The sequence below is a fragment of the Caretta caretta genome, chromosome 8, assembly GCF_965140235.1.
Source record: "Caretta caretta isolate rCarCar2 chromosome 8, rCarCar1.hap1, whole genome shotgun sequence".
Taxonomy (NCBI): Eukaryota; Metazoa; Chordata; order Testudines; family Cheloniidae; genus Caretta; species Caretta caretta.
In genome coordinates this window covers 1887326-1914961 of record NC_134213.1, presented here as the reverse complement: position 1 = coordinate 1914961, position 27636 = coordinate 1887326, and the positions used below count along the sequence as shown (strand labels likewise).

General features: G+C 56.2%; 1 protein-coding gene across 3 annotated transcripts; it reads left to right on the top strand.

The window, feature by feature from the left end:
* Positions 1 to 31: 31 nt before the first annotated feature.
* Positions 32 to 26349, top strand: HRH2 (histamine receptor H2). Of its 3 annotated transcripts, XR_012669542.1 has the most exons (4): positions 1577 to 1694; positions 11139 to 12813; positions 19221 to 19398; positions 23217 to 23348. XR_012669542.1 is itself a non-coding variant. In XM_048861766.2 (3 exons), the coding sequence occupies exons 2-3, from the start codon at positions 11708 to 11710 to the stop codon at positions 23401 to 23403; spliced, it is 1293 nt and encodes a 430-aa protein (XP_048717723.1). In that variant the 5' UTR covers positions 32 to 133; positions 11139 to 11707; the 3' UTR covers positions 23404 to 26349. The 3 variants fall into 3 exon arrangements, 2 of the variants coding, with proteins under 2 accessions (XP_048717723.1, XP_048717724.1); XM_048861766.2 differs by lacking the exons at positions 1577 to 1694; positions 19221 to 19398 and adding an exon at positions 32 to 133 and having other exon boundaries at positions 23217 to 26349; XM_048861767.2 differs by lacking the exon at positions 19221 to 19398 and having other exon boundaries at positions 23217 to 26349.
* The last annotated feature ends 1287 nt before the right edge of the window (positions 26350 to 27636 follow it).

The following is a 27636-nucleotide window of genomic DNA, read 5'->3' as shown; positions in this document are numbered from 1 at the left end:
GGAGCGCGGCTCGCTGCGCTTAGTTCAAACCTGCCGCGGAGCCGCGAGCCCGGCGAGCTCCGCGCCCCGCTCCCACCCGCCCCGCGCCGGCTGCGGGGCCGGCCAGCAGCGCCCCGGGTCCGCGGGCAGCCAGGTAGGGTCTCCGCGGGGCGCTGCGCGCTGCAGCGGGGGCTGGGCTCGGTCCCGTTCGCCCCCCGAGCCCATCCCCGGAGTATCGGGGCCGCAGCGGCCCGGGGCGGGGGGAGAGGACGGAGCCCGCCGCCGGGGACCCTGCACTTCCTTCTGCCCCCCCCCCTCCGCCCGGAGAATCAGCCCCCCAGCTCCGCAGCCACCCCCCAACGTCTGCACCCCTGGGTACCGCTGCCTGCGACACCCCAGAGACGGGTCCCGCAGCCTGGACACCCCCCCCCCCCGCCTTGTGCCCCTGCCCCGGCAAGCGCCCCAAAGGGAGTTCCCAGAGCTGCCCCGGGAGGGGAGCTTGCCATGGGGGTGTTAGGGTGGCATCAGCCCCGACTCTAGTTTACGGCTGGGCTGAGATTTGCCCATGGAGCAAGATTAACCCCCCTCCCACCCCCGCTACGCCCCACCTTTGAGCTGTGTCTCCCCCTGGCCACAGCAGCATTGTCCACGACAAACCGATTCTGCCCTGGGCAGAGGAGCCCTCTGAACATTCGGCTCGAACAGACACTTGGCCGGGGTTTCATCCCATGTCTTTGGGGTCCTCTGGCCCCCTGCCAGCTGGGACCCTCCTCCCCTAGAGCATTGTGCCAAGGCCAGGGTGCCCACAACAGCCCTCTGGTGAAACAAACGACGGGCCCAGGCATCCTGCTAACCCCCCCGGGCACTGCCAGGGGTCCCTGGAGGAGGGGAGCTGCTCCAAGCCAGCAGCCACTTCTGTTCCCCCTGACATACTCACAGGAACGGGGCAGAGTTTTGTTTCTGCTTTTCTTTGTGTTGTGATTGTCTGAGCACCTCTCCCTGCTCTAGCCCTGGCTCCCTGCAGTGCCTCTGGGGGCCGGGGGGGTGGCCCTGCCTATGGGGCACAGAGCTTGCCGAGGAGGGGCTTGAGCAGGTGGGGGAGAGAGAGACTTGGGAGGGGGTGTATTGCCACTGTGCAGGTGCTCGGCGGGGGGGAGATTCCAGCGTGTCCCAGATCATCCCCCACCCCAGCTCCCTCCTCATCTTCTCTTGCCCCACTCCATTTTCCCCAGCTCACCATGCAGGAACTGCCCAGAGAGCACCGGTGGGGTGAGTGGCCATGCAGAAGGGACGTGGAGGGGAGCTGGGTTGTGGCGGGGCCATGAGCTGCACAGTGTCCATGGGGGGGTGCAGGAAAGTTGCGCTGAGCAGCGATGGGGAGACGTGGGCCAGCAGTGGAAGGGAGGGGAGCTGTCCCCTGACAAAGCCCCTCTGGCGGATTTCTGCCAAAAGGCCGCAGGTTGGGGCAGTTGAGAATGTGTGCAGCAGGGCTCAGCGTGGAGGTGACCCTGTGACATTGACCACCAGCTGGAGACAGTGGTTTCCACCCCAGCTGCATGAGATTTTGTTTTTGTTGACATCCTCTTTCAGATCTCTTGGTGGTGGTAAATTCAAGTCTTGTTCAGATGTGAGAAGGACAAAGGGTTTGGTCGGGAAGCTGGAAACAGTGCTGTCAAAGGGTTCCTGTTAGACCCACGGAAAGTCACCGCTCTGGGGTCAGTTCAATCTTTCAGGCCAGAAGGGACTGTTGTGATTACCCGCTCTGAGCTCCTGCAGAGCACGGGCCAGGGGACCTCACCCCCGGATTCCTGCCACCAGCCCAATCGTTTCTGGCTGAGCTAGAGCTGGTCTATTAGAAAGAGAGTTACAGAGCTCCAGGGAGGGAGTATCCACCAGGCCCCTGGGTTATGCCCCCGGTTAATGACCCTTGCTTAAAAATGTGCAACTGACTAAGTGCAACACCAAAGACCGACCCCGCAGGTCTCTGCCCCAGGGACGGACCATCCTCCCAGGACAGGGCTATGCATTGTGCTTGAAGTCTGATTCCCCTGTCCAGTTCACCATCCCTGATCCGGCAACAGCTAACCACTAGCCTGGCACAGCCCAGTGGGGGAGAGAACCTCTGAGTGAGCTGGAGAACTTGCCAAGGCCCTGCTGCTCTGAAAAGGGTTCCCTAAGGGAGCCTGCTGCACTCGGAAACCAAGGCTCCCCCTCTACCTCCAAACCACGCAAATGTGAGGGGCTGTTGTCTCCTTACTAACAGGCAGTGGAGTGTTTTGGTTGCTGGCTCCCAGTACCAAAAGAAAGGGGAAGGGTCAATGGGAAATCAAGACCCTGAGACTGACAGTCCCCAGGAACAATGGGGAGAGGCCAATGCTCCAGGTTAGCCTGATTAGGGTGACCAGATGTCCTGATTTTATAGGGACAGTCCCGATATTTGGGCCTTTTTTTGTATGGGCTCCTATTACCTGCTACCCCCGTCCCGATTTTTCACACTTGCTATCTGGTCACCCTAAGCCTGATAGACAGGGCGGGCAGGCTAATGAGGGAGTCAGGAGGCCAGGAGGTCCTGTCCTCCCTGTGAGCTGGAATTGTCTGGATCAGTCAGAGTGGGGCCAAGCTAAGGAGAGAGCAGGGGCCCGAGCTGAGCCGGGGAGCAGAGCTTGGGCAGATCCAGAGGGGCCAGGAAAGCAGCCCAGGAAGCAGGTCAGGGCTGGGAGCAGCGTTACATTAGCAGCCCACAGAGCAGACCTGTGCAGGGAGCAGAGCTGTAGCAACCAGATCCGGAGGGGCCAGAAAAGCAGCCCACGAAGCAGGTCTGTGCTGGGAGCGGAGTCACAGAAGCAGCCCACAGAGCAGACCTGTCCTGGGAGCAGAGCTGTAGCAACCAGAGCCAGAGGGGCCAGAGAAGCAGCCCAGGGGGCTGGAGGCAGAGCAGCAGCCGTGCTGGGGCTGGAGCCATCTAGAGCTGGGTGTGGTGAGCAGCTGGGGAGAGCGAGGGGGGACCCTGGGCAGCAGGCCCAGCGCAGGGAGACGCCCCAGCCAAGAGGCTCTGCAGGCCACACTTGGGGGGGATCGTAACCCCGACGGGACAGGGGCAACACTGGGAAGAAGGGTCTTGCCAGCTAGAGCCTGAGGGCATGTGGCCACCGCCAGAGCAAGTGTCCGACCCGCAGCCTCCCTGCAGCACGGCCAGGGCCTGGGCAGGGGCCTGGGAAGTGGGAGGGACAGTCTGAACTGCCCTGACATCCCAGAGATGCTGGCTGTGACGTCCCCAGGCCACAGAGCGGGGTGACGGGTTTTCCTTTAACCTTCCCCATTTTTCCCTTATTTTTTTACATGGATTGCTGTTTAATAAACTGTGTTTGCTTAGAGCTGTAGGTAATGATCAGCGGGTCAGGGAAGCATCCAGTGCAGAGAGAGCACCCAGAGTGGGGACACCCTATACCCTGCTCTAAGTGACCATGACAAGGTGGGGGGTCGAGCTCCCCAGGAATCCGGGGCCCAGCCTTGTTGGGGTTATGAGGACTCTTGCCCACAGGAGAGTGGGAGGGGAGCCCTCGAGGTCAGGCAGGGCTCTGGGTAAAGGAAGGGGGAGCGAGGACTCAGATCATAGTGTAGAAGCCAGGAAAGTTCCCCACAATAGTGGGACTGTCCCCTGTTTACACAAATAATACCTGACTTAGTGGCTTAAGTGCGTGTGTTGTGAGCAATTCACATTTGGCAGCCTCAGCTGCATTCTTTTCTCCTTGACTCCCTTCCCCCATAAAGCCACCCTGTGTGCGCAGGGCCGGGAGTGTTCAGTGACTTGTCCTGGATCAAAGGGAGAGTCATGGGGAACAGCTACAGGGTGATCACACAGCAGGGAGGGGAAGAGGCTGCCTTTCCTGTGCTGGCTTTCCTCCCTGGGGTTCACAGCTCCAAGCAGCTGCATCCTGCAAACTCCCATGTCCCTGGAGGACGGCTCAAGCTGCCTGCTCTTTGCTGGGCCCTTTGAATTGAGGAGGTGATGGCCCGGTGCTTGCAGTCCAGCTTCCCAGGTTCAAGCCAGGAGATCCGTAGGTTCTGTAGGGATGCAGAGGAGAGTTGAAATGAAAATATCCTTGGCCCAAACTCTGCCCAGGCCCCACCACTTTCCTGGGACACCTGCTGAATTCCAGAATCTCCCTTTTCTTCTTTCAGAGGAACAGCCGTGTTAGTCTGTATTCGCAAAAAGAAAAGGAGTACTTGTGGCACCTTAGAGACTAACCAATTTATTTGAGCATGAGCTTTCGTGAGCTACAGCTGTGTTTTCCAGTGTCGATGGGATGGGAAACAGCTGTGACCCCGCCCAGAGCAGAGACTCTCCCCATCATTCTGACAGGGAGCCCATTCTCAGGAAATTGCCCTGCGGAAGAGATTCGGGTACCCGCTGCAGGCCTGTGCTCATGCCGCAGGGTGGATGGAGCCTTCCCTTCCTCTTGCGCCTCTGTGCCAGGGCTGGGTGCAATCCAAGGCTTGGCAGTGCACAAGAACCAGTGAGTGCAGTGCCTTTCCCCTGCGCTCCTGCATGTGTTGTTGCCTACCGGGGGCCCCCAGCAGCTGTGCCTGGGAGAGGTGCTTTCTACCCCATCCCTACTGCGAACATCGAGAGCCCTGAACTTTTGCATGCTTAGCTGGCATCCTGGCCCTTTGAGGCTCTCATGTAGCAGAGAGGGACATTGGCTTCCCCTAGGTTAAAGAGACCCAACTCCTTCCTGGTTGCATTGTGAAATGTGTTCTGCTCCCACTCTGATGCAGGAATGTAATTAACAAAGCAAGGAGACTCGCCTTCTTGTTTGTAATCCTGAACTAATTAGCAAAGCACCAGAGATGAACCTGTTAAAAGATGTTAACAGCCAGGTCAGCAGCCCATAGGTCCATGGAGCTGCAGCTTTAGGGTGGGTGGAGTTGAAATGTTGGTCTGGGAAGGAGGAGGTTACCCCATGCCAGCCTAAACTAGCCTCCCCAAGCCTAGGCTGGATTCCCCACATTGCTGAACTAATTACAGGCCTCTTGGATATTCAGAGTCTAACTGTTCCTTGTCAATTGTCTTCATGGCACTGATGTAATGATGGTTTCTGCACAGGTCATCCGTGGGGTTTGAACTCAGTCCCTTCAGCACCACCCTCTCCTGCTTGAGCTGAAGGAATAAATCTGTTAGCTGCTAGCAGTAGTAGGGTATTATCCTCTAGTGGATAACGGGGTGTGACACATGTACATGCTGTTTCAGTGTGGTACACTGAATTTGACTTATCCTGCCACTGCCAGTTGGTTGTTGGTAGCAGGGAAAACAAGCTTTTCCCTTGGAAAAACCTTTCGGTAGGAGCAAGCCACCCTCCTCCTCCCACCAGTCAGCAGGTAGATTGTTATTAAGAGTGCTTTACTTCCTGCCTTAAACTTACTGCATGCTGTTGCTATGTGCTGTTAAAAAACTGCAGCGTTCCAACCTAGAGAAGGCTGCTTTTCAGTGGCAGGTGAAGTGTTCACCGTGTATAGCTGTGTAGCAACATCCATAAAACTCTTTGGAATGGCAGGTTCTGCAGCAGCTGTGACGATGCACGTTGGTCGCTCACCAGTACAGCTGCTGAAACATGATCAGAGATGCTCTTCCCCCACCCCAAGGGCTGAGGGTGTTGCTGCCACGCCCCTGGTGTGTCTCTGGGATGAAAGGGCTAATCTTCGCACCCAGGTTCACTCGATGCACTGAGCTCCCACTCTTGTGCCATGCAGGCCCATTCATCACCCTCTCGTACGTCTACAGAATCTTCCCTTCCACGTCTTCCCCACAGCCAGATCGTTTCCCTGGGGAGAACGGGGACGTGGCCCACGCCGAGCTGGGCCACAGGTGGAGCACGCTTGCCCTATGTGCGCCCTAGCCCAGAGCTCGTTGCTTCGGCCTCCATTTTTCCATCATGCAGCACCAGGAAATCTGTGAATTATTTACTCATCTTATCTCTTAAACCCCGCCCTGTGCTTGGCTCTGGTATTTTTGACCTACTGCCAGTGCTATAAAGCATCTCTTTATGAATTTTACATTTTAATTGGATCTGTTTTGTTTTTTCCTGGCAGAGAGATTGAATTGGAGCATGAAAATTTACCTCAATCATCTCCCTGATCTAGCACATTTAAACACCTGGAGTTACTGCTCTTGCTTCATCTCTGCAGTAACTTTCCAAGGCTTCTCCAGTAACTGGGGTTCTGGGGCCAGGTCTTTGTGCTCTCTGCATGTGCATGGATTGCAGAGAGCCTCTTCCCATTTACACTTGGTAACTCTGTCCGCTTCAGTGGAGTTACCCAGGCCTGGGTCTCTCATTCTGTCCGCAGGTGGAAGTCTGTCCAGGCCCCTGGTCGTTTCCATGTGGAACATACCCATCTGGGGAGAGAAGGAAGGAGGACGTATTGTCCTCTTCAAACCCAGTCTGTCTGAAAAGACTTGAGGAAAGGGGGTCACTGCGCAATGTGTGAGATCACACGTTCACTTTTTCTTAAGTCAGCGGATCTCAAAAAGGAGTGCACATACCCCTGGGGGTAGGCAGAGGTCTTCCGGGGATACATCAACTTATCTAGAGATTTGTCTAGTTTTACAACAGGCTGCATAAAAAGCAGTAGCGAAGTCAGTACAGACTAATATTTCATACAGACAATGACCTGTTCATACTGCTCTGTGTACGATACACTGACATGTAAGCACAATATTTATATTCCAGTAGATTTATTTTATTTTTATACAGTAAAACGAGAAAGTCAGCACTTTGTCAGTAATAGTGTGGCTGTGACACTTTTGTATTTTTATGTCTGATTTTGTAAGCAGGTGGTTCTTAAGTGAGGTGAAATTTGGGGATACGCAAGACAAATCAGTCTCCTGAAAGGGGTACCGTAGTCTGGAAAGGTTGAGAGCCACTCTCTTAAATATTCAGTGATACAAACCATTTCCTGGGAGGGAGGGAAATAGGTGAATCCTAGGGTTGGAAACTGGGAAGTCCTGAGTTCTAATCCTGATTCTGACTTCCTCTGTGGCTTTGGACAAATGGGAGCTGCTTCCTGCCTCAGTGCCTCAGTTTCCCCTTCTGGAGGGAGATAAATAATGCTGCTTGGCTGCCACTCAGGGGATTGCAAGGGTCCATTAGCTCAAGTTTCAAAGTGCTTTGGAGACAAATCCCATGATGATCAGCTGCCAAGCACTCTTTTGTGTTGTTGGGGTTTATTAGTGTTATCTTTACCCTATCTATTTCTGCTCTCCAAGTGAAGGACACTTCATTGTTTAGAGATTGTCAAGCCAGCCAGACACAGACCCTTCTACTGGCTTCTCCCAGGGGACAGTTCAGTAAGAGAAGGTTGTTTTCTGTTTTACTACCCGAGACAGCACAAGGAAAACATTGTTTCCTTTTCATGGTAATGGTATTTCTGAGCTCAGACAGGACTCTTGTGGGGACTTACTTATAAAATAGCCACACGCCAGCAGAAATGATCTTTCATCCGAGTGTAATTCTTGTTTCATTTTTAATCATAATAGAGTTTCATAGAATCACAGAATATCAGGGTTGGAAGGGACCTCAGGAGGTCATCTAGTCCCACCCCCTGCTCAAAGCAGGACCAATCCCCAATTAAATCATCCCAGCCAGGGCTTTGTCAAGCCTGACCTTAAAAATTCCTAAGGAAGGAGATTCCACCACCTCCCTAGGTAACCCATTCCAGTGCTTCACCACCCTCCTAGTGAAAAAGTTTTTTCCTAATATCCAACCTAAACCTCCCCCACTGCAACTTGAGACCATTACTCCTCGTTCTGTCATCTGATACCATTGAGAACAGTCTAGATCCATCCTCTTTGGAACCCCCTTTCAGGTAGTTGAAAGCAGCTATCAAATCCCCCCTCATTCTTCTCTTCCGCAGACTAAACATCCCCAGTTCCCTCAGCCTCTCCTCATAAGTCATGTGCTCCAGACCCCTAATCATTTTTGTTGCCCTCCGCTGGACTCTCTCCAATTTATCCACATCCTTCTTGTCGTGTGGGGCCCAAAACTGGACACAGTACTCCAGATGAGGCCTCACCAATGTCGAATAGAGGGGAACGATCACGTCCCTCAATCTGCTCGCTATGCCCCTACTTATACATCCCAAAATGCCATTGGCCTTCTTGGCAACAAAGGCACATTGTTGACTCATATCCAGCTTCTCGTCCACTGTCACCTCTAGGTCCTTTTCCGCAGAACTGCTGCCTAGCCATTCGGTCCCTAGTCTGTAGCGGTGCATGGGATTCTTCCGTCCTAAGTGCAGGACTCTGCACTTGTCCTTCTTGAACCTCGTCAGATTTCTTTTGGCCCAATCCTCTAATTTGTCTAAGTCCCTCTGTATCCTATCCCTACCCTCCATCTTATCTACCTCTCCTCCCAGTTTAATGTCATCTGCAAACTTGCTGAGGGTGCAATCCACACCATCCTCCAGATCATTAATGAGGATATTGAACAAACCCAGCCCGAGGACCGACCCTTGGGGCACTCCACTTGATACCGGCTGCCAACTAGACATGGAGTCATTGATCACTACCCGTTGAGCCCGACAATCTAGCCAGCTTTCTATCCACCTTATAGTCCATTCATCCAGCGCATACTTCTTTAACTTGCTGGGAAGAATACTGTGGGAGACGGTGCCAAAAGCTTTGCTAAAGTCAAGGAATAACATGTCCACTGCTTTCCCCTCATCCACAGAGCCAGGTATCTCATCATAGAAGGCAATTAGATTAGTCAGGCATAACTTACCCTTGGTGAATCTGGCTGACTGTTCCTGATCACTTTCCTCTCCTCTAAGGGCTCCAGAATTGATTCCTTGAGGACCTGCTCCATGATTTTTCCCGGGACTGAGGTGAGGCTGACTGGCCTGTAGTTCCCCGGATCCTCCTCCTCCCCTTTTTTAAAGATGGGTAGTACATTAGCCTTTTTCCAGTCGTCCGGGACTTCCCCCGATCGCCATGAGTTTTCAAAGATAATGGCCAATGGCTCTGCAATCACATCCGCCAACTCCTTTAGCACTCTCGGATGCCGTGCATCCGGCCCCATGGACCTGTGCTCGTCCAGCTTTTCTAAATCGTCCCGAACCACTTCTTTCTCCACAGAGGGCTGGTTACCTCCTCCCCATGCTGTGCTGCCCAGTGCAGTAGTCTGGGAATAGTCAGAAACTGTTTGGAAAAGTCTTTACCCATTTCACTGGCAGGACTTCACTAGACCACATCACAAAACCACATGACTCTTACTAAAAGAAGTTACAGTCGTCTCTAACTATGTGCCGTTATTGTGGCATTAACGGGATTGTAAGCTGGGGGGCTTGGTTCTGCTCTTGTCGTCACGGGTGATACACCGGTGTAACTTCATTGATTCCAACAGCATGATTCCTGATTCACACCTGTGCAACTCAGAGGCAGAATCCAGCCTGCCGTGCCTTGTGCTGTGTCACCACACCATGCGGTCGTGTCCGGGGGGAATTTACTGCAGGCGGGTAGCCTTTGCTCAAGAGAGCTCATGATCCAGCTCGTGGGAGCTGCAAGCGAAGACTGGAGTGCACTGGGAGAGGCGGGGTGGCCAACTCTTGCAACACTTGGTGTTTCTCTTCAAGCCCCAGCTGCTGACGTTGTGGGCTGATGGGAGAATTTCCCCTTTCGTTTTTAACTAAGGCCGTTTCTTGCCCTAGTGTTCTTGGACAAAAGCTTGAAAATGTGACCCCTCAAGGCAGGAGGCAAACAACAAGGCCCCCCAGATTTAGCGTTTTTAAGCCAGCCTCATGATTTCTGTGGCTTCGTTTCGGGTTGCTGAACACTAGGAGTTTTCCGAGCCTCCCGGACCTGGTGCATGGCTCCGCCCAGCGGTGTCAGCTTTTCCATGCAATATCTTCACACGCACACCTGCAAATAAGCACTTGGCTGCCCCCACTGCAGGTAACAAAACCCTCATATGCAGACTATCCATGCAGCCAGGAGCCACCTTAGCACTGCATGAGTCCATTCGCCCAGGGTGAGTCTCAGGGGAATAGTTACTTGATAGGGTTGATTAGGTTCACAGGAAATCCAATTTGTTTTTTAAGTTCACACTTATTATTCTTACTGACTGAGCCCTGCAGGGGAAGGGAAGAATTATTTGCTTGTTACAAAGAGAAGCTGATTGTTCCTGGTATGCATGGTGTGCTGGCAAGGCACAAGGAAAGAATGGAAGCGCCTCTCCCAAAGGACTTTATTGTTCTCCTCTGGACAGACTAGTTGAGGGGCACATGTAGGGCAGCAGGTGTGTGTGTGTGTGTGTGTGTGTGTTGGAGGAGGGTGCCCGGGCATCTGTCAGAGTCGCTGTTGAAAGGCTTTGCAGAAGAGCCTTCTTGGAAGCAGTGCTGGAGAGGGAGACCACTCCAAGCACAAATAGGCTACAGTTTCCTTCTCTAACGTGCCTGTCTCCTACCCAGAACTTCCCAGAAATATGCCATGCAGATCCAAGGGAATTGTTTTCAGTTAAAGAGAGGTGCTGGGTCGGGTGCTCCTAGGTGCCAGCTCAGGGCTTGGGAAGTGCAGGGAAGTTACTGGGTGGTGATGGTTCAAAGAACCAGCCAGGGACAACATCCTGGCTTCTTAAAGATGAACTTTCTTGCTCAGAGCAAAACAAGAGCAAAGACCAGCCTTCCCTTAACACAAAGGTCCGTTCTGCTGCCGGCCTGGAAACCTGCCATTTAGTGCTGTGTAGGGCGGAGAGCAAGATCTGGGGTCTGGATTCCAGCCGCCAGGCCTGAGTCTCCCCTGTCTTACGCTGATTTGATACCAGTGCAGCTCCGTTGACTTCGGATCACGGCAGCTAACAGCAGTATAAGTGAGCACTGGCTCCGGTCCCCCCACTTCCCAAGCTGCCGGCAGCGGGAGGCGGGAGGTGAGGGTTTGGTTTCTGGTCCGTCTGTCCCTCCCTTCTCAAGGGGATTGATCTGAGTCCCCGAGAGGGACAGGCGAGCAGAGCAATGCCATGGAGTTGGCTGCAGGGGCCTCGCTTGGCACAGCCATTGATGTTCCTGGAGTGGCTGGAACCCCCAAGTAGCCATTGCTGCTTTCTGCAGCAGACCCTCTGCAATGTCCCCTTTGCACTGACTGCAGGCCTGATCTTGCCCTTTCCTTCCAGAGTCTGAGTGATGAGTAGTGGCTGCAGCTCAGGGCCAGAGGCATGGACCAGCCGGAAGGAATGATGTAGAAGAATCTCCCTCCCTACCTTCTCCAGCCTGACCATGTGGACGGAACCAGGCATGGTTGAGACCCTACGTGACTCAGCCCCTCTTAATTTCTCAGAGAGGAGGAGGAGAAGAGCGAGGAAGAGGGAGAGATTGAGACTCAAAGGCAGCTGCCAGAGAGGCGCCTGGCAGCTGATGTACTGATCCCCAGCTGGTGCCGATACATGGGCATGATCTATGGGCATTATTTCTGCATAGAGCCCACATCCTCGCCTAGCTCTGGGTGCAGAGTCCCTGACTGGTTCCTGGCACCTTTACGGATACAAAGAGCAAACAAGTGAACACAAATCTCTATGCCCAAAGCGTGGGTGCCCGAGTGCGAGGCTGGTTTGAGAAGGGCTCTGGGGACATTCATTGTGGGCTCCAGTAGGACCCTTTATCCAAACAGCTGCAGAGCGCAGACAGAACTGGGACATCATGGTAGCCCAGATGGGAGAGGACTGATTGCCCACGCCTCCTTGCCATGGATCCATGTCAGAATGGCACAGCTGCTCTGAAAGGCTTGGGCTGCAAACCACAGACAGTGCTAATTGGGATCGTGCTCACTGTACTCATTGTGGTCATCGTCTGCGGCAATGTGGTCGTCTGCCTGGCTGTCTCCTTCAACCGCAAGCTCCGCAGCCTGACAAACTGCTTCATTGTCTCCTTGGCTGTTACCGACCTGCTGCTGGGCCTCCTGGTGCTCCCCTTCTCCGCCATCTACGAGCTCACGTGCGAGTGGCACTTCGGCCCCACCTTGTGCAACATCTACATCAGCCTGGACGTCATGCTGTGCACGGCCTCCATCCTCAACCTCTTCATGATCAGCATAGACCGCTACTACGCCATCACAGCCCCGCTCCGCTACACCCAGCTGGTCACCCCTCTGCGGGTGGCCGTGGCCATGTTCGTCACGTGGGTGGTCTCACTGATGGTCTCCTTCCTGCCCATCCACCTGGGCTGGAACACCAATGGCACTGGTGTGCAGAACACAGGCTTGAACAACAGCACGGAGTGCAAGCTGGCGGTCAACGCCGTGTACGGGCTGGTGGACGCCTTGCTCACCTTCTACCTTCCCTTGGTCATTATGTGCATCATGTACTACCGGATATTCCGAATCGCCAGGGAGCAAGCCAAGAGGATCAACCACGCCACCTGCTGCAAGGCCGTCAGCCCTGCGCTGCTCACTGTGAAAGAGCACAAGGCCACCGTGACGCTAGCAGCCGTGCTGGGGGCATTCATCATCTCCTGGTTCCCTTATTTCACAGTGTTCACTTACCGAGGGATGGAGGGGGACAAGGTGGATGAGACGTCCCAGTCCATAGTTTTATGGCTGGGCTATGCCAACTCAGCCCTGAACCCCATCTTGTACGCTGCTCTGAACAGGGACTTCCGGACAGCCTACCAGCGCCTGTTCCACTGTCGAAGGGTGGGGCCCCTCTCCAGGAGCACTCCCCTCACCCCCACACATCTGCCCCACTCCAGGGGGAGAGCCCGCAAGCAAGCACTGAGCGTGCAGGAAGATAAGCCTCTGAGGATGCTGGTGAGGAACGGGAAGGAGAACTCACTCGCTCAAGAAGCCATGGAAAGGTAATGCTGCTTCCTCATGTTGGTTTGGTGGGGAGGTCCGGGATGGGGCAGGGGAGAGCAGGGACAGGAACATCACATGGCTTCAGCTTTATGACCAAACTAGTTCTGGGCTTAGACTTGATTCTGCAATGCCCAAAGCACAGGGTACATACCCAGTAGGCTTGGATGCCCAGTATGGCACAGGTAACAGCAGGGAGAGAACTCACTTCCCCTTGCTCTGCTAGCACGTGAGCGACAAGAGAATAGTCCCTTTGTAGTGTGCAGTATAGGGCCATGGACACGCAGCTAGGCAGTTCTGATTCCACCCACCAGAGGACAGTGGTAATAGCCCATTTGTTACAAGAGCAAATGTGAAATGACCCCTTCAGTCCCTCTGCCTCTTCCCGCAAGCATGTGAAGTTGGATAATAGGCTGGAGAAGATGGGGAGGATGGGGGCTAATAGGAACTAGCCAGGATTAGCTCAAGAGCCGTGTTTAGCTCCAGGGGGGGTGGACAGCTGGCTGCGTGTTCCCTTGCAGCCCTTTTGTTTGTTGCCTCTGGTACATTTCAGCTCTCTTCATGCTCTGCATCTTAAAGCAGGAGTGGCAGCAGCATCTACCGCTGTGGTTAGAGCATGAACACTGGTGCCTCAAGCAGCGCAGCGGGACAGAGGGAGAGTGTATCTCCAGGGCAGAGACATCCTGCAGCACCTCCTTCAATTCTGGGACAAGGATTTGGAAGAGAATTGGGCTTTTCCACAGAACGGGGAGCCCAGAGCATGGCCATCCGAGTCCCTACCTGTAGGGCAAGGACGAAGCTGGCATGTTCACAGCAGATGTATAAAGAAGTTAGAGCAAACATAGAATAGTCTCGCGGGGAGGTTGCAATGTGACCCTGTGCTTGAGAACCCCAAAACAGAGAGTGAGGAAACAGGCTGCTCCCTAAAACAGAGAAGCACAACTCCCCCCACCTTGCTTTAAGCTGGGTCTTTCCACCCTAGCTGTCTGCTGCTGGAATTGGGCCACCCAGCTCCCGTGCCTTTCTCAGAGCCCCCTGCCTGCAAGCAGGGCCAGGAGATCCCTCAGCCTTACTTTGATACCACGTTCCAATGTACCCCAGCAGCTGATGCTAATAATGCAAGAGGCAACCATATAGGGTGACCAGACAGCAAGTGTGAAAAATGGGGACGGGGGTGGGGGGTAATAGGCACCTACATAAGACAAAGCCCCAAATATCAGAACTGTCCCTATAAAATCGGGACACCGGGTCACCCTAAAACCATTGCACCTGCCAGCTAAGGTGCTCACCAGTAAAAATACCATTTGCACATTACAGTGCCGTCTGCTGGAGGCTCTCGATGTACTTTACTGACACTCTGAATGAGCCTCGCAGGGAGGGGGTGAGTTCTCCTCTGCACGTTCAGGTCTGGCTACCCTTCAAATGCTACAGCCGCTGCCATGCGTCAGCGTAGGCAGGTGCTACGCCAAAAGATGGGGGTGTCACGGGCTCTTGTTTCCGATAAGCTGCTTTAACCACAAGCCCGCAGTGCTCCACGTGCAGGTTTCTATTGCTGGTGAGTTCAATCCACAAGCGAGTTCTGCTTATGTTTCCAAGAAGAGTCCAGTACAAGCTAAACTTAAGGCGGGGTGCATTGGCTTTTCTTTTGGTTAATATGCAAATGTTCATGCAAATTAGGCCATTTCTCAGCATCTCTGACTCGGAGCCCCATCCCGTACACTGACCACCATCACTTCCATATTGATCCGGACGAGCAGTGGAAGGGGGGGCCTGAGGCAGCGGTGCCTGGAAAGTCCTAAGGTTGCTGCAACCAGGAGAGGCTAGGGTAGGTTACCTTGTGAGGCTTCACCAATGTGCTGGGCAGAGCCACAGTTGTGAGCTCTGAACCAGGCCCTGCCAGCTCCTCTGTTCCCCAGAGCCCGGGGAGGGGAGTCTAAGGGATGGAGGGAGCGCTGATCTTCCCACTCCTGTGAAAGAGAGAAAAAGGAAAGAATGCAGCTTGTTTTCCTTCCTCGCTGCGAGTGATTCCTGCTCCTTGCAGGCCTTTCATCTGACCCCTGGGCTGCAGCCCGATAAGCGGCTCAGAAACGTTCCACCCAGCAGATAGCGCGTACGCTCCCCGCCGCCTTTCCTGGGAGCGCCAACAAAGGGCCGATTCTTGGCTTTATCCTGGCTGGCGCTGGTGGTGGAGAAGCAGGGAGCAGGTTTCCTAGCCCATGGCTGGAGAGTATCACTCCGGGGCCGTGCCCTGCCCCAGCCTCTGCCGGGAGTGATGCTGCTCACCCCTGTCCCAGAGTGCTCCGTACATGTCCTCAAGCACCCACTGAAGGTACAAAAAGCTGGACCCAGCATGGTAGCCTCGCAAAGAGACCCTGGAGGAGCAGCTGGCCCAAGCACCAGTGCCTCATTGCTGAGAGCCCCAGGGCCCACTGCACCTGCTGTGACTGTAGGACATCCCCTTCCCACCGCCAGGCTCAGCCCAGTGCATCCGTGCTCTCCTCTAGTCCCAACTGATGCAGGCTTTTGCCTACAGCAAGCTCAACCTTGAGACGTCTGGAGTGGGGATCTGCACCGGGTCTCCACTGCTATGTAGTCAAAGTTCTGCAGCCTGACCTGCTTTACAGGGCTGGTTCTGGTGAGTGCCAGTTCTGAAAGGCCTTCTTCCACCAAGCAGAACTGGGAGAGGAAACTCTGCTTCCAGGCAAGGAGCACGCTGTTTATTTGTAATAGCTTCATGATTTTAATTCGCTTGTTAATTGTAACTTTGATCGGTGCTTTTCCCTGGTACGATTTGGGCAGAGCCCTCTGCAGTGCTGAGAGCAGGAGAGGGAAGGCAGGGCAGAGAGTCACAGACCTCGCAGCTAGGGGGAAGGGAGGTCCTCTTCCACCTGCAGTTGGTTATTGGGAAGTCGCCTCCAAGGAGGAGCTGGAGGAGAAAGGTCAAGGCTCGCTCCTTTCCATGGCCTTTTGAAAGCTGTGGGAGCAGCCAACTCCCATTTCCCCTACTCCTGCCTGTCTCCTTTGCAGATACCGGATCCCAGCCACCCTCTGTCTGGCCTAGTGGCCTTGCTCTGGGCCGTGGAGGCAGGCAGGTCTGGGTCCCTCTGCATTCATGGCTCTCCATTGTGCACTAAGGTAATTATTGATAGCAAGGGTGAAAGGGGAGGAGCTATTCAGCATCTCTCAACCCTTCATTCCAGGAGATCAAGTAGATGTCATCACAGAGGGAAATAGGATTTGAAGCTTTTCCATTGTTGAATTCTCTTGGAGCAGGATGGGGAGGAGTTTTCACTCCTGCTCAGGTAGCCGGGAGGCCTGGATGCCAGGAAGCTGTCTGGGCTGGATGGCTACAGACAGATCTGAAAGGGGATCAGGATTGGAAAATTCTGGCTACATTTTCTTTTGAAAATGAAGGTACCTGTTTAACACACATGCTTACGCGTGTTTACACACAGAGAGCGAGAGCACTGATTTCAGTTACACATACATTCCCCTAGCCAGCATTTGGCCTGAGCGTGATGGGAACTAGCCCCAGTTGTAGGCAGAAGCGCAACAAAGGGATTGCTAAAAGAAAAGGAGCTGAGATGCCAGAAATCCCAATTTTCCAGCCAAAAGAGGAGGGCAGGGATAAAGATACCCAAGTACCCTTGGGAAAGCAAAGTGAACTCTGCTCTCCCTATGGCGTGAGATTGGCAAGGACTCACTTCTCAGGAAATTTTACTGGGCTAAGAAAAGCTCCTGCCAGCTGGGAGGAGATTGGTTCCTGCTAACTGGAGCTGCCAGAGAGGCAGGGAATGGATAGTGCTGGTTTATTTGCACGGGGAGATGCTGCTCTTGAAACATGTGGAGGGTGTAGGACTAGCCTGGCTGGCTCTGAGACCTGACCTCGATCCCTGGTAAATTTCAGTGAGGCAGCAGCAGACCCAGGTTTCCTGCATCACGATGCAAAGGCTGGGTGTGAGCTCGGCTGCAGCCGGGTCGTGGTACTGTAGAGTTATTAATTATTATTTTGTGTCTGACCAGAGCATCGTGAGAGGCCCCAGTGAGATCACAGCTCCAAGGTGCCAGGTTCTGGGAAGACATGGAGTGAGAGACAGGCCCTGCCCTGAAGAGTTTAACAAAGTATCATTATCCCCATTGTATAGATGGGGAAGTGAGGCACAGTGAGATTTGGTGATTCACCAGGAGAGTCTTTGGCAGAGGCAGGGACTAAGCCTAGGGCCTCTGAGTCCCGGTCCAGCCCCCTGACAGACTCTCCCCTGAAGTAACATATTCTGGCCTGGTCTTCTCGAGTCTCCGCGTTATCCCCACAAGAGAGAAGAAAAGTGTCACCCCATGAAAGCACCAGCTTGAAACTGACAGAGCAGCACTAGGGCCATCCGCCATCCCAGGGAGAGCCCAGAGCCTGTTTGAAATGCACCATCGACCTCAAACAAGCTGCTGCCGGGCGAGTGAAGTGGTGCGATCGATGTGAAACCACAAGAGGAGCTGAGCCCAGACTCAACCTGCAGCTCGCTGCACGGGAGAGCACTAGTCACGCTGGGTTTTCTCTTTTTCCCCCATCCCAGGAGGGGTTCCCTTGAGCCCCACTCACCCATCCAGGGGCCTTCTCCACCTCCCCCTTACTGACAAAGAGGCTGCCTGGCTCTCTGGCGGTGGGAGGAATGGACGGGGGGGCTGGTTCTCCCCTCGTTTCTCCCCACCCGTAGCAGGAGCAGCGGGCCCCATCCATGGCAGTACCTCCGTGTGGAAGGGGGTGAGCTCAGGAGCAGGGCTGGAGCCTCCAGAGCCCCAGCTCAGCACCCTACTGAGTGCTGCCGAGCCCTGCCAGCCTGGTCCCTGCACTGCAGGCCCCACTGGGTCTCGCCGGGGGTGCTCTAAGCTCGGGCACAGCCCTGTGCTCCAGTCCAAATCTCCCATCCCCCACCTGCCCCAATGACACCGCGGGCTGGGCCAGTACTGGGGCACTTGTTTTGGTACATGCTAAGGCTGCAGGGCAGACAGGCTAGGGGCAGCCCACGAGGGGCCCTGACAGGGACCCCCCCCAGCTCCACGGGTGGTAGAAAAGCCAGGTGTCGGGGCGGGGGGAGCTGTTTGCAGAGATAGGGCCAATGGGCTGGGATTTCTTGGCACATTCTGTCGCAATGGGGTGTGGCCCCCTCCCTCAATATGGTCCCATCTCTACCAGGCATGGGGGGCGAACCGAGGATCAAAAGAAAACCCAGCAGTAGACCGGCAATTGGCACCAAGTGCCAGTAACAGTGAGCACGGGAGCCCCAAGGAGCCGTGGTCTCCTAGGAGGACGCTGCAGAGAGGGCCAGTTATTAGCTGTATTGGTGCCCCCTTCGAAGGGGATGTGGGTCTTTCCGTCCTAGAGCTGGGAGCCTGCTTCTTCCCAAGGGAGGGAATTCCATGGTGACAGACACCCGTGCCCACTGCACCGGGGGGAGATGCTCCAGCAGAGCGTGAACGCTGCAAACGTCTCCGCGTCTCGGGGGGCTGCACTGCAGCGCCTGGCCTGGGAGAGGGGTGCAGAGCAGGGACCAGCACCCCTGCAGGCACCCTCCCCACACCTTCTGTATTGCACGGATGTTCAAAAGCCGGGTGGCAATGTCTTGGTCTAGCAAGCACGGCCTGCACTGGAAATTGCACACTGAAGCCCCAGCAGCTGCAGCCCCAGGGTCATTCTGAATGGTCAATGATGAGTGGGACAGAGGAGGGACCTCCTCCTCACCTCTCGCTAAACACCAAGGAAAGGAAAGGGAGCTCATTTAAAACTGGTCAGAGGAAACACTGTTCCGTTTGCACAGCTCATCATTCACTTGGAACTCCCTGCCACTAGAATCTAGCGAGGCGAAAGCTTAACCGCTTCGGACAAGGCCTGGACATTTCTATCGCTCGCGGGACATCCACAGTGATATGCGCGAGGTTAAAAATGTATAAAAGGTTTAAATGTCAACCAGGAATGGAGAGAGGCCAGGTAGCAAACAGCCCAGCCACACTAGCGAATGGCACCCTCCCACACCCACCAACACGCAGTCAGACCCCTGCCCCCTCCCTGCAGCAGGCCAGGCCAGTGTGCTCGGTGGCACTCGGGGGGATGTGGTGACCTGTGAGACGTGGGAAGAGAAATGCTCCTTCACCGGGGAAATAACCACATTACCGGCCACAAATGGGGCTGGTTTGAGTTGCCCAGCAGTCACTGTCATCCTGGTTCCTCTCCAGCCTGCTCCACTCTCTCCCGGCGCCAGGTGATGCAAACCAGAGCGCCGGGGGCCCTTCTGGCTCTGGTGCCGCAGAGACACGGGCGAGTAAGAGGCAGCAGCCCGGAGCCTCGGCGGAACACCGAGTGTCGCCGAGTGACTGAGTGATTTTTTTTATTTTTTGTCTTTAATTGAATCCTCTCCAGCGCTGGAGTTTTTCCCTGAGTCTTGGCCAGCCCGCTGCTGTAGGCTCCGCTCTGGGACACGCACTCAGCCTTTGATTCCTGGCTGCCCTCCTCCAACAGCCAACGAGGACAAACGTTAGAAGGTCACAGTTAGATTTGCCACAGGGGGAAGCCTAAAGGCAGAGGTGGGGGCCACTGGGTGAGTACCTGGACAGCGATGCGCAGTGGGTGAGCTTGGAAAGGGCTAACACGTGCTCTCCTGTGTGCTTTCGGTTGCGTTTCCTCCCTTCCCCCAACTGGCCCACAACTCCCACTGCTCTGCGTGCCAGGGGCTAGTCTAGCCGGGCTAGAAAGCAGGAGGGGAGCTAAGCTGTGTTGAGTCTGGGGCTGGCAGGCTCTGCCTCTGCATATGAAAGGGGAGAAGAGCACAGGCCCCTTCCTCCCGGAGATCTATTCCTGGCTTGTCTCGGTGAACGGGTTAGTGTAGATCAGCACCCGGTGGAACTGGTTGACAGGCCAGATGAATCAGTTTCACGTACTTCCATCTCCTGGTAACAGGCCTAGAGTGGATCTCTTTGCCAACGACACCAGGGCACAGCTGCCCCTCTCAGCCACTGACAAACCTGCAACTCCCGCCTGCACTGGAAGAGTCTTCAGCCGTTTCCAGCAGGCTGATTACTTTCCACTGACTATCCAATGGGCCTGCACCAGGCTATTCTGCCTCATTTCCAGGGCTAACCCCGGTTGGATAATGGGACCTGATGCTGTCAACCCCAGAAGTGGCTGCATTAAGAAATCACATTGCGGAGCACTTGGGATGATTGCCTTTCTCCAAGCCCATTCCAGCCGCATAAAGATACCAGAAGCTCTGGCACAATGGTTTTAGGAACCACGCCAGCGCAGCGGGCTGGCTGCATTTTGCCGTCATTAGCCCTTCTCCCATGCTCCCCGGCTGTGGGGTGAGGGTTTACAGCTGGCCCCTGCGGTTCTGTGCGTGCTGATGCCTGTAAACGCCGCAGAAAGCGGGGCTGGGTCACACATGGAAAACAAGACATTTGCAGCAGGAGACTTTCTTTACCCTCCATTGGAAAAGCTGGGCAGGGCTCCGGCAGCTAAGGTCACAGTCACCTCTGCCAGCCGCCCCACACGGCCGCCTGCTGATAATGCGGCCTCTGCTTTATTGACTGTGTGGCGGGGCAAACAACGGGGTCACCTGTCTGCTGAGAGCTAGATACGGTGGTTCTGCTGGCTCCACGCCAGGCCCCTGTAACCTTGGACATGGTCACACTGTGCCAGGGCACCGGGCTTTGATTCCCAAGGGACGGTGCAGCTGGCCTGGTGACGGGCTCCCTCCCTGTGCTAGCAAGCCAAGCAGGCTGGGCAAGTGCAGTGCCCGAGGCTCTTAGGGCTTTGCCACAAGGACCACTGGTCCGCAGGGCACCTGGGGAATCACGAAACGGCTGCTGGATGTGCGGGGGCAGCTAGCTGAGTGTAGCTTTAGCGTGTCAAGGCCACACGCGCCCAGAGGCCCACGCACAGCAGGGACAGGCTAGCGCTGAAAATTGCTGCAAATCGCCAACCCCACGCTCTGGCTAGGAGGCCGGCTGGGCAGTTCCTGAGGCCTCTGCTCAGCCCCTCCAGCCGATTCCCACCTCTGCCAGGAGCAGGGCACTCTGCTGCCTGCTCCCTCGAGGGGGAGGACAGCACTGAGTGCTCGGGGAACAACAGGCTCGAGGGAGTCACCCGAGCACACCTGGAGTCCAGCAATCAGCTTGAAGCTCCATAATTGCAGGAGACATCTCTGGCAGGAAGCCGATTCCAGCTCTGCAGCTTCCGCCCTTGGGCTTTGCTGGATCTTAACCCAAAATAAATTTCCAGCAATTTTCCGTCCATCTTTTGCTGCTGGCTTCCTCCTCCCTAGCCTTCTGTTCTCTCTCTCCCTTCCCAGGGGAGCCTGTCACCCAGAGCCTGGCAGACGCACGGCAGAGGACATGGGCACTAGCTGCAGGAGACATACCCCAAAGTGCCCAGCCTGGGAGAAGGAGACTGTTGATTATGGCCTGAGTGGGTAGAACAAATCCACTCCATCTCTCCCCCCAGACTATGCTATAGTGCCAAGCACAGGCTGAAAAGGGGGAGGATGGTATTTGGCATCTCTCTAAGGCCTTTCGTGGGAGGATAGCGCTGAAAGTGTCATTAATTATCACCATTTTACAGAGGGGAAACTGAGGCATGGAGCGGTTCAGTGATTTTTCTCAAGGCCACACACTGAATCAGTGACAGAGCTAGGATGAGGTTACAGATGTCTCGAGTTCCCATCTCTGGTTCTTACCACTAGGCGACACTCCCCCTGTTGAGTTGCTCAGTGCAATGTAACAGAATGGGACATGGCACGCAGCTGGGAAATGCCAAGGCAAAGCAGGCCAATGGTCCGACCGACCGTGTAGACTCCTCTCCCTGACAAACCCCCAGGCCAAATGCTGCCAGGGAGGTGTCAAGCCCATTTGCACAATCCTAGGCTGCAGGGCGTAATATGCTCAGCCCTGACACATGAGGCTGGGTCTCCCTGAGCAGTCCCCTCCCACCCTGTTAGTGCACATGCCAGAGTCATTCAGATCTGCTCTTCGAAACCCTCTAGACTCAATTCCTAATAGGTCTCTCCCTGCAGTACATGGAAAGCAGCTGAGCCACTGGAAGGTGGCTGTTTTGTACTTCCCCCCCTCCGTGTAGCAAGTGCCGGCTGTACCAGGTCTGACTTCTGGGGGTGAGGCCAAGCTACCAGCCCTCCCTCCGTAGTCCTGGAACCGACATGAACTCATCACGCTGAAAGGAAGGAGATCTTAGACCTGAGCGGGAGCAGATCTGAGCTCCTCACTTGGCCAAGGATTTCCTCTCCGAGCGGAGCGGGCGACGAAGGGAAGTGCCACATGCACTCACACCAATCTGAAACCTGCCTTGGGCGTAGCCCAGTCTGGAGCTCGACAGCAGGAGTCCCCCCTGTGAGTCGCAGCTGGCACCAGCTTGCGTATTTGATTTCGGCCAGCTATTCACAGGGGGTTGTTTGGAAACCTCCGTCACCCAGTCAGGGAACAGGAACAGCACCCTGTGACGTTCCGCTGTTAGCCAGCCCAGGGCAAACGTTGGCGTTCAAATCCGGAATCTGCGCCAGGATCCGTAGAGCTGGAAAGTCCCGGCTCACTTAGAACGACAGAGGCCCAGGGGACAGAAAAAGAAGCAAAGTTCAGTGAATCCGTAATTCCTGGCACAGTGGCCAGATGATGGTGCTGGGTCACTCCCACACCTTCCCAGGGGGGTCAAAATGCAATGGTAACACTCGGCACACGCATCGCTCTTCCCGCCCTGAACTGTGCTCCTGATGGTGTTCCCAGCCTGGGCCCCTCTCCGCTGCTGCAAGGCAGGAGCGTGGGAATGGCCAGGGAAGTCAGCGAGTCTCATAAGGGGGTACAGCCATTCCTCTGGCCCCAGCACCCAAAGCACCGACTCCGAAAGCTGGGATTTCCCTACACACACACCCCAAACTCCCCCATTTCCCCCCACCGTGGTCAACTAGATACAGTGTTGCCAATTGAATCCTTTTCCAACCCCCGACCCCATAAATTTGAACACCCCTAGAGGCAGCCGGAGAGGGGACACCCCGGAGGGACCATTTTCAGGGGGCTGGGGATGGTAACTTGCTGTTGTTCGTGTGTGATGCTGAGGGTCCTGCCTTGTTCTTTATGTCCATGCATCCCTGGTCCCCGCTGCTGTCCCATGGCTTCGGATGGGTGGCTGAAGCTGCCAGGAGCTCTAATACATGGTGTGCTCAGAACTTGCCCTTGGCTTTTCCTGCACTCGCTACCCTTTCCCCAAGGTTTCCTGCAACCTCCCCTTCAATTTGAACTGAGGAAAGGGGCTCTGGGAATGGGGGCAGACAGGGGAGCTAGGAGGTAAAACTAAACACCGGCCGTAGCATGTGTCAGGCAGATCTAGTGAGATCCACCCTTGTTCCCTCCCCAGGAGTCCCACCCCATCCTGTGGCTCGACCTCCTCCACCATCCTGTCCTGCTGGAGAGGCCTCTGGCTGGCCAAGTTCCTTCCCAAGAGGGACATGTGGATCCCGGGGTGTGAGGAGCCGGCGACAGAGCTGCAGAAGAGGGTGAAGCCCCCAACGTCCCCGAGGGTCATTTACTGTCTTTTCTCCTGAGCCAGGATGGATGGACCAGCGGAGTGCTGAATGCCATCAATACCGGACAAGCCCTGCTCAGGACCCAGAGACGCAGCCGAGCACCACGTCCAGCATCTCGCTCTCCACAGGCGGATCACTGGGGGCTGTTTGCAAACCCAGCGACATGGATCTGTAACACAATCCACCATTCTGTGTGGGTGTGCTCCTGTGTGGGCATGGCTGTGTGTGTGCACAGGGGTATGTCTGTACGCACCCCGTGTGGGCACAGCTGTGTGTGTGTATGCACACGTGCACGGCTCTGTGCTCACGCACAAACCCGCCTGTGCACTAGGGTGCAGGCAGAAGGAAGGGCTCATGCCTGCCTCCTCCCCATGCAGGCTGGATCCATCTGATCCCTGGTTCTTGTTCCCACCCCAAATGTGGGGCAGAGTGGCAGGAGAGGAGGGGAAGAGAGACCCTACCCCCGTTGCATGTGCCCCAGCAAAGCGGGCTCTGGGGGCCAGCACGGGCTCTCCCTGCCCGCATCAGCGCATTGTCCTTGTCTCCTGATGTCTGCGTTAATTCCCCTTGTCTAATTCGAATGTCCCTTTCTCCCAAGCACCCTGAACAGCTGCACGTGTCCCAGGTCTCCCCACGGCCTAACCCCCTGGTGTCCTGGCTTCACACACCCAGCCAAGCGAGGAGTGTGGGTCGGAGGAGAACACAGAGGCAGGACAAGAGCCCCAGGAAGTGGATCCCAGAGCAGAAGGCCTGGAGCTGGGGGGCAGAGATGAAAGGGTCAGCGGGGGCGAGGGGCGTGACTCCATTGCATGGTACTGGGACATCAGCTCTGCTCGTGGGTTTTGCTGTGTCCACAGCAGCCCAGCCGGGTATCTCTGAAGTACAGGCCCAGACGGGGCTGAGTCCCGGGGGGATTGGGGTGGGGGGGTTTCAAGAGGCAACCGGCAAAGGGCCAATCTGGACAGTGCCTGAGATGACAGATCTGAGGCAGGGAGCTCGTGGTGGCAACACGTGATTGTGTCTTTGCCTCTGGGTGTCGTTTATCAGCTCTGTCCTCGCCCGGCCTGCCCAGCGCTCAGGTCCTCCCAGGGCCCTTCCCGGGGGACTGAGAACTGGGCCTCCCACTCCAAGGCCTTCTGCTCAGTCCTCGCTCCGGCAAGGGCCCCAGCGCGATGAAGGGGACATACATGCTGCTGCATGCCCAGCTCCCTGCGTCTGCTTTTGGACGGAGTATGCAGGGCTGGTGGTAACTGTGACCTGGGGAGACCCGGCTTCTCCCCCTCCCCTTCTGCACCCTGGCCTGAGTCTAGAACTTGTAGGGGCCTCTTGTCTCCTGGGCTGCGTGAGCCGGGAGGGGTCAGTGCCCCACGCCGGGGGGCAGTGGTGGGATGTTACACCTGACAGTTCACCACACCAGGGCCGCACTAACAAATGCAGCCAGAGGCCCCAGGCGAGGTGTCGGCTCGTGCCCTCCTTGGCTTTGTTCACTCGGCCAGGTCCATCCAGTGTTTAGACCCTGGGCTGTCCGTGGGTACATGCTGTGCTGGAGAAGGCTGCTGTTTGTTGTTTATGGCTCTAATCCCCCCAGGTGCCCAGTGCACAGGGAGACGCTTCCACTGCCAGCCGACCTGGATTGCAAAACCAGGGCAGCTGTGCGGTAATCGAGCTTCCCAGGCCAGGCGTCTGCGGAGCTGCCCTGGCTGTCAGCAGGATACTGTTAAAGGGTATTCCTCCCCCGGCTCCCACTGCCCCGAAAAACCAAACCCATCTCATGCTGGGCCAGGCACCCGATCTCCCAGCCAGGCCCGGCAACGACAACCTTGCATTTGACTCCCAGACAAGCCACTCTGTGGGGCTGGACGAGCGAAGGCCTGGGGCAGGGCACTGCTGGCCATGCTGGGCATGGAGGGGAAGGGGAACGTCTACACCTGCTTAGAAAGAGGGGAAGGCTTGGGATCAGGGGGCTGGGGGAGTGATTGACAGCTGTCACTCTGATGTGCTTGATCAGGAAAGGTCAATATATATTTTTTTATTAAATTAAAAAATTGGGGGGGGGCATTAAATTATTTACATCTGGGGAAACGACCCTCTCCCCAGAACGGCACCCCCTGCCCCTTGCTCTCTGCCTCTCCTTCTCCCCACCCGACCCCCCTCACCCAGCTAGCCGCAGCTAGGTCAGCCTGGGAGCTCGCGGGGGCAGGGACCGTGTTGGATCAGTTCAATGAGATGTTGTGAGCTGGACACACGGTGTAAGGAGGAGCAAGGAGGAGCCAGACACTTGGGGCTGGGCCAGGGCGGGTGCAACCCCCTGGGATGGGGTGTTTGGGGCTGGACCCCCTGTGTCCCCCCCATGCAGGCAGTGCTATATCACGATGCCGTCTCTGGTTCCCCGGCTCGGGCACCGTTTCCCCTTGTCTCTGTTTGGTGAGATGCTGTTCATCGCTCCTGGTAGCCTGAGGCCTGGTGTCCAGGCAGCACCATGTGCAACCTCGGCAGCGAGGCCTCTACCTGGCGCCCTAGGGCCGTGCCAACCCTCCTCCCCGGCTGCGGGGATTTTCCAGCTCAGTCCCAGGGTGAGGTGCATCCTGAAGGGCTCCTGGCGCAAAACCCGGCCCTGCTAAGCCGATGGGTGTTGGCTGAGCAGGGCCCGAGCAACGAGCCAGGCCCGCAACGTGGTCTCAAGGGTAGAACGCCTCCCCCTTTGCTCTCTACCTGTGCGAGCCCCAGGGGGCTGAAAACCCTTGCTTCCCCCGTGTGCTCCTGTGTGCTTGTGTGTGTGTGTGGAAGGCATTGTCCTTGGGCCAGCGTTAGTCCCTGCATCCGTCTCAAGGCCGGGCCTGCATGGCAACAAGCCACAGGCTGGAGAGCCAGCGTGAGGGGGAACCCCTGGGGACTACCTCTCCGCTCCATGTTAGGAAGAGAGGCCCCTTTCCAATGAATAAAGCTGATCGCTCCTGTCCTGCAGTGAGTGCTGATGTCGGATCCTTCCCCTGCGGGGCTGAGGGGGGCTCCCGGCTCTCAGGTGAGCCTCAGGCGGGTGGCGGTTGTTAGAAGAGGGGATGGTGCAGCCAAGGCTAAAGCAGAGTTCCCAACTGGCTGTAGCATCAGCCATTCCCACCCTGGGCCTTTTCCGCCTGCTTTCTTGAAATGGTCCCTGTGGGTGCCCGGGAAATGGGCTCTTGCGAGGACCCCAATGGCTGGGAGGAGGCTCCCAGGGCATTTGTCAGTTATTGGGCTGCTCTCCCCTGCGGAGACGTGTGGGCCCCTGACCCGTCCTGTGGCAGAACAGGGATGTCACCACCCAAGCCGGGCCTGGCGCCCGGGCTCTGGACAGGGTGCGGCACAGTGTGTGGCAGTGAGGATGCGACTGCCTTGTGGGGTCTGGGCATCTCCCTGCAGGAGCGCACACGCTCTTCCTGTGCCCAGCCGCTGGGCGGGGTGAGCAGGACTCTCTCTGCCCCGCAGCTCGGCAGCAACTCCCCATTTCACTCCCAGGGCTCCTGGGGCATGCGAGGGTCGGTCCCAGCTTACCTGCCGCAAGCCAGGCGACTTGTGTCTGCTCCGGCCCCAGCACGCCCCAGGCAGGGCTCATGTCCAGCCGCTCGCTGCCGGAAGGAGAGAAGTCTGCAAAACAGAAAGGGAGAACGTCTGCTAACACGCTGCTACTCTGAAGCCTGTCTCTGACTTGTCAGCTCACAATTAGCACCCTGGGCTTGGGAACAGCGTAGGCCAGAAGGGCCAGAAGCAGCCACTAAGTTTAGGGGTCTCAGTTTGGGGGATTCCCAGCTGGAGACCCCTGGAGGCTGCTTTTCAGGGAGACGGAGCAGCCACAGGTCCAGCTGATGTCACAGGGCTAGCTCCTTGGCGCATTCCAGTGGCACCAAGGGGCTAGAAAGCAACCCCAGCAGGGCACCTGAGGGTTCCCCAGGCAGAGGGGAATCACTGGGTAGCATGAAGCCAGCCCTGAGGCCGTCAGCCCCTGGCAGCGCTGGTACGGGGGAGTGCTAAACTGGCATATGCTTCCCACCCCCGAGTGCCATGCCCAGCCCAGCCCAGCTCAGCCGGATCTGGGGCTTGCGGGCAGCTGGAGTCAATGGCACAGCTCCCTCACCTAGACTCACCTCCCGTAGTGAGCGACCAAAATCTGCTCCCTTCCCCCACGGCCCCGACATGCCGTCGAAGGGGACAAGGTTATTTTTCCTCCTGATGGCCATTTCCAAGCGGAACTGGAGGGAATAACAATGGTGGTGA

What these genes read in the sequence shown, in the direction of transcription:
- HRH2 (XM_048861766.2), top strand. Translation starts at nt 11,708, where the DNA reads ATGGATCCATGTCAGAATGGCACAGCTGCTCTGAAAGGCTTGGGCTGC. An exon ending in GCTCAAGAAGCCATGGAAAG is followed by an intron (nt 12,814 to 23,216) that starts GTAATGCTGCTT and finishes TTCCCTCCCCAG; the next exon opens with GAGTCCCACCCCATCCTGTG.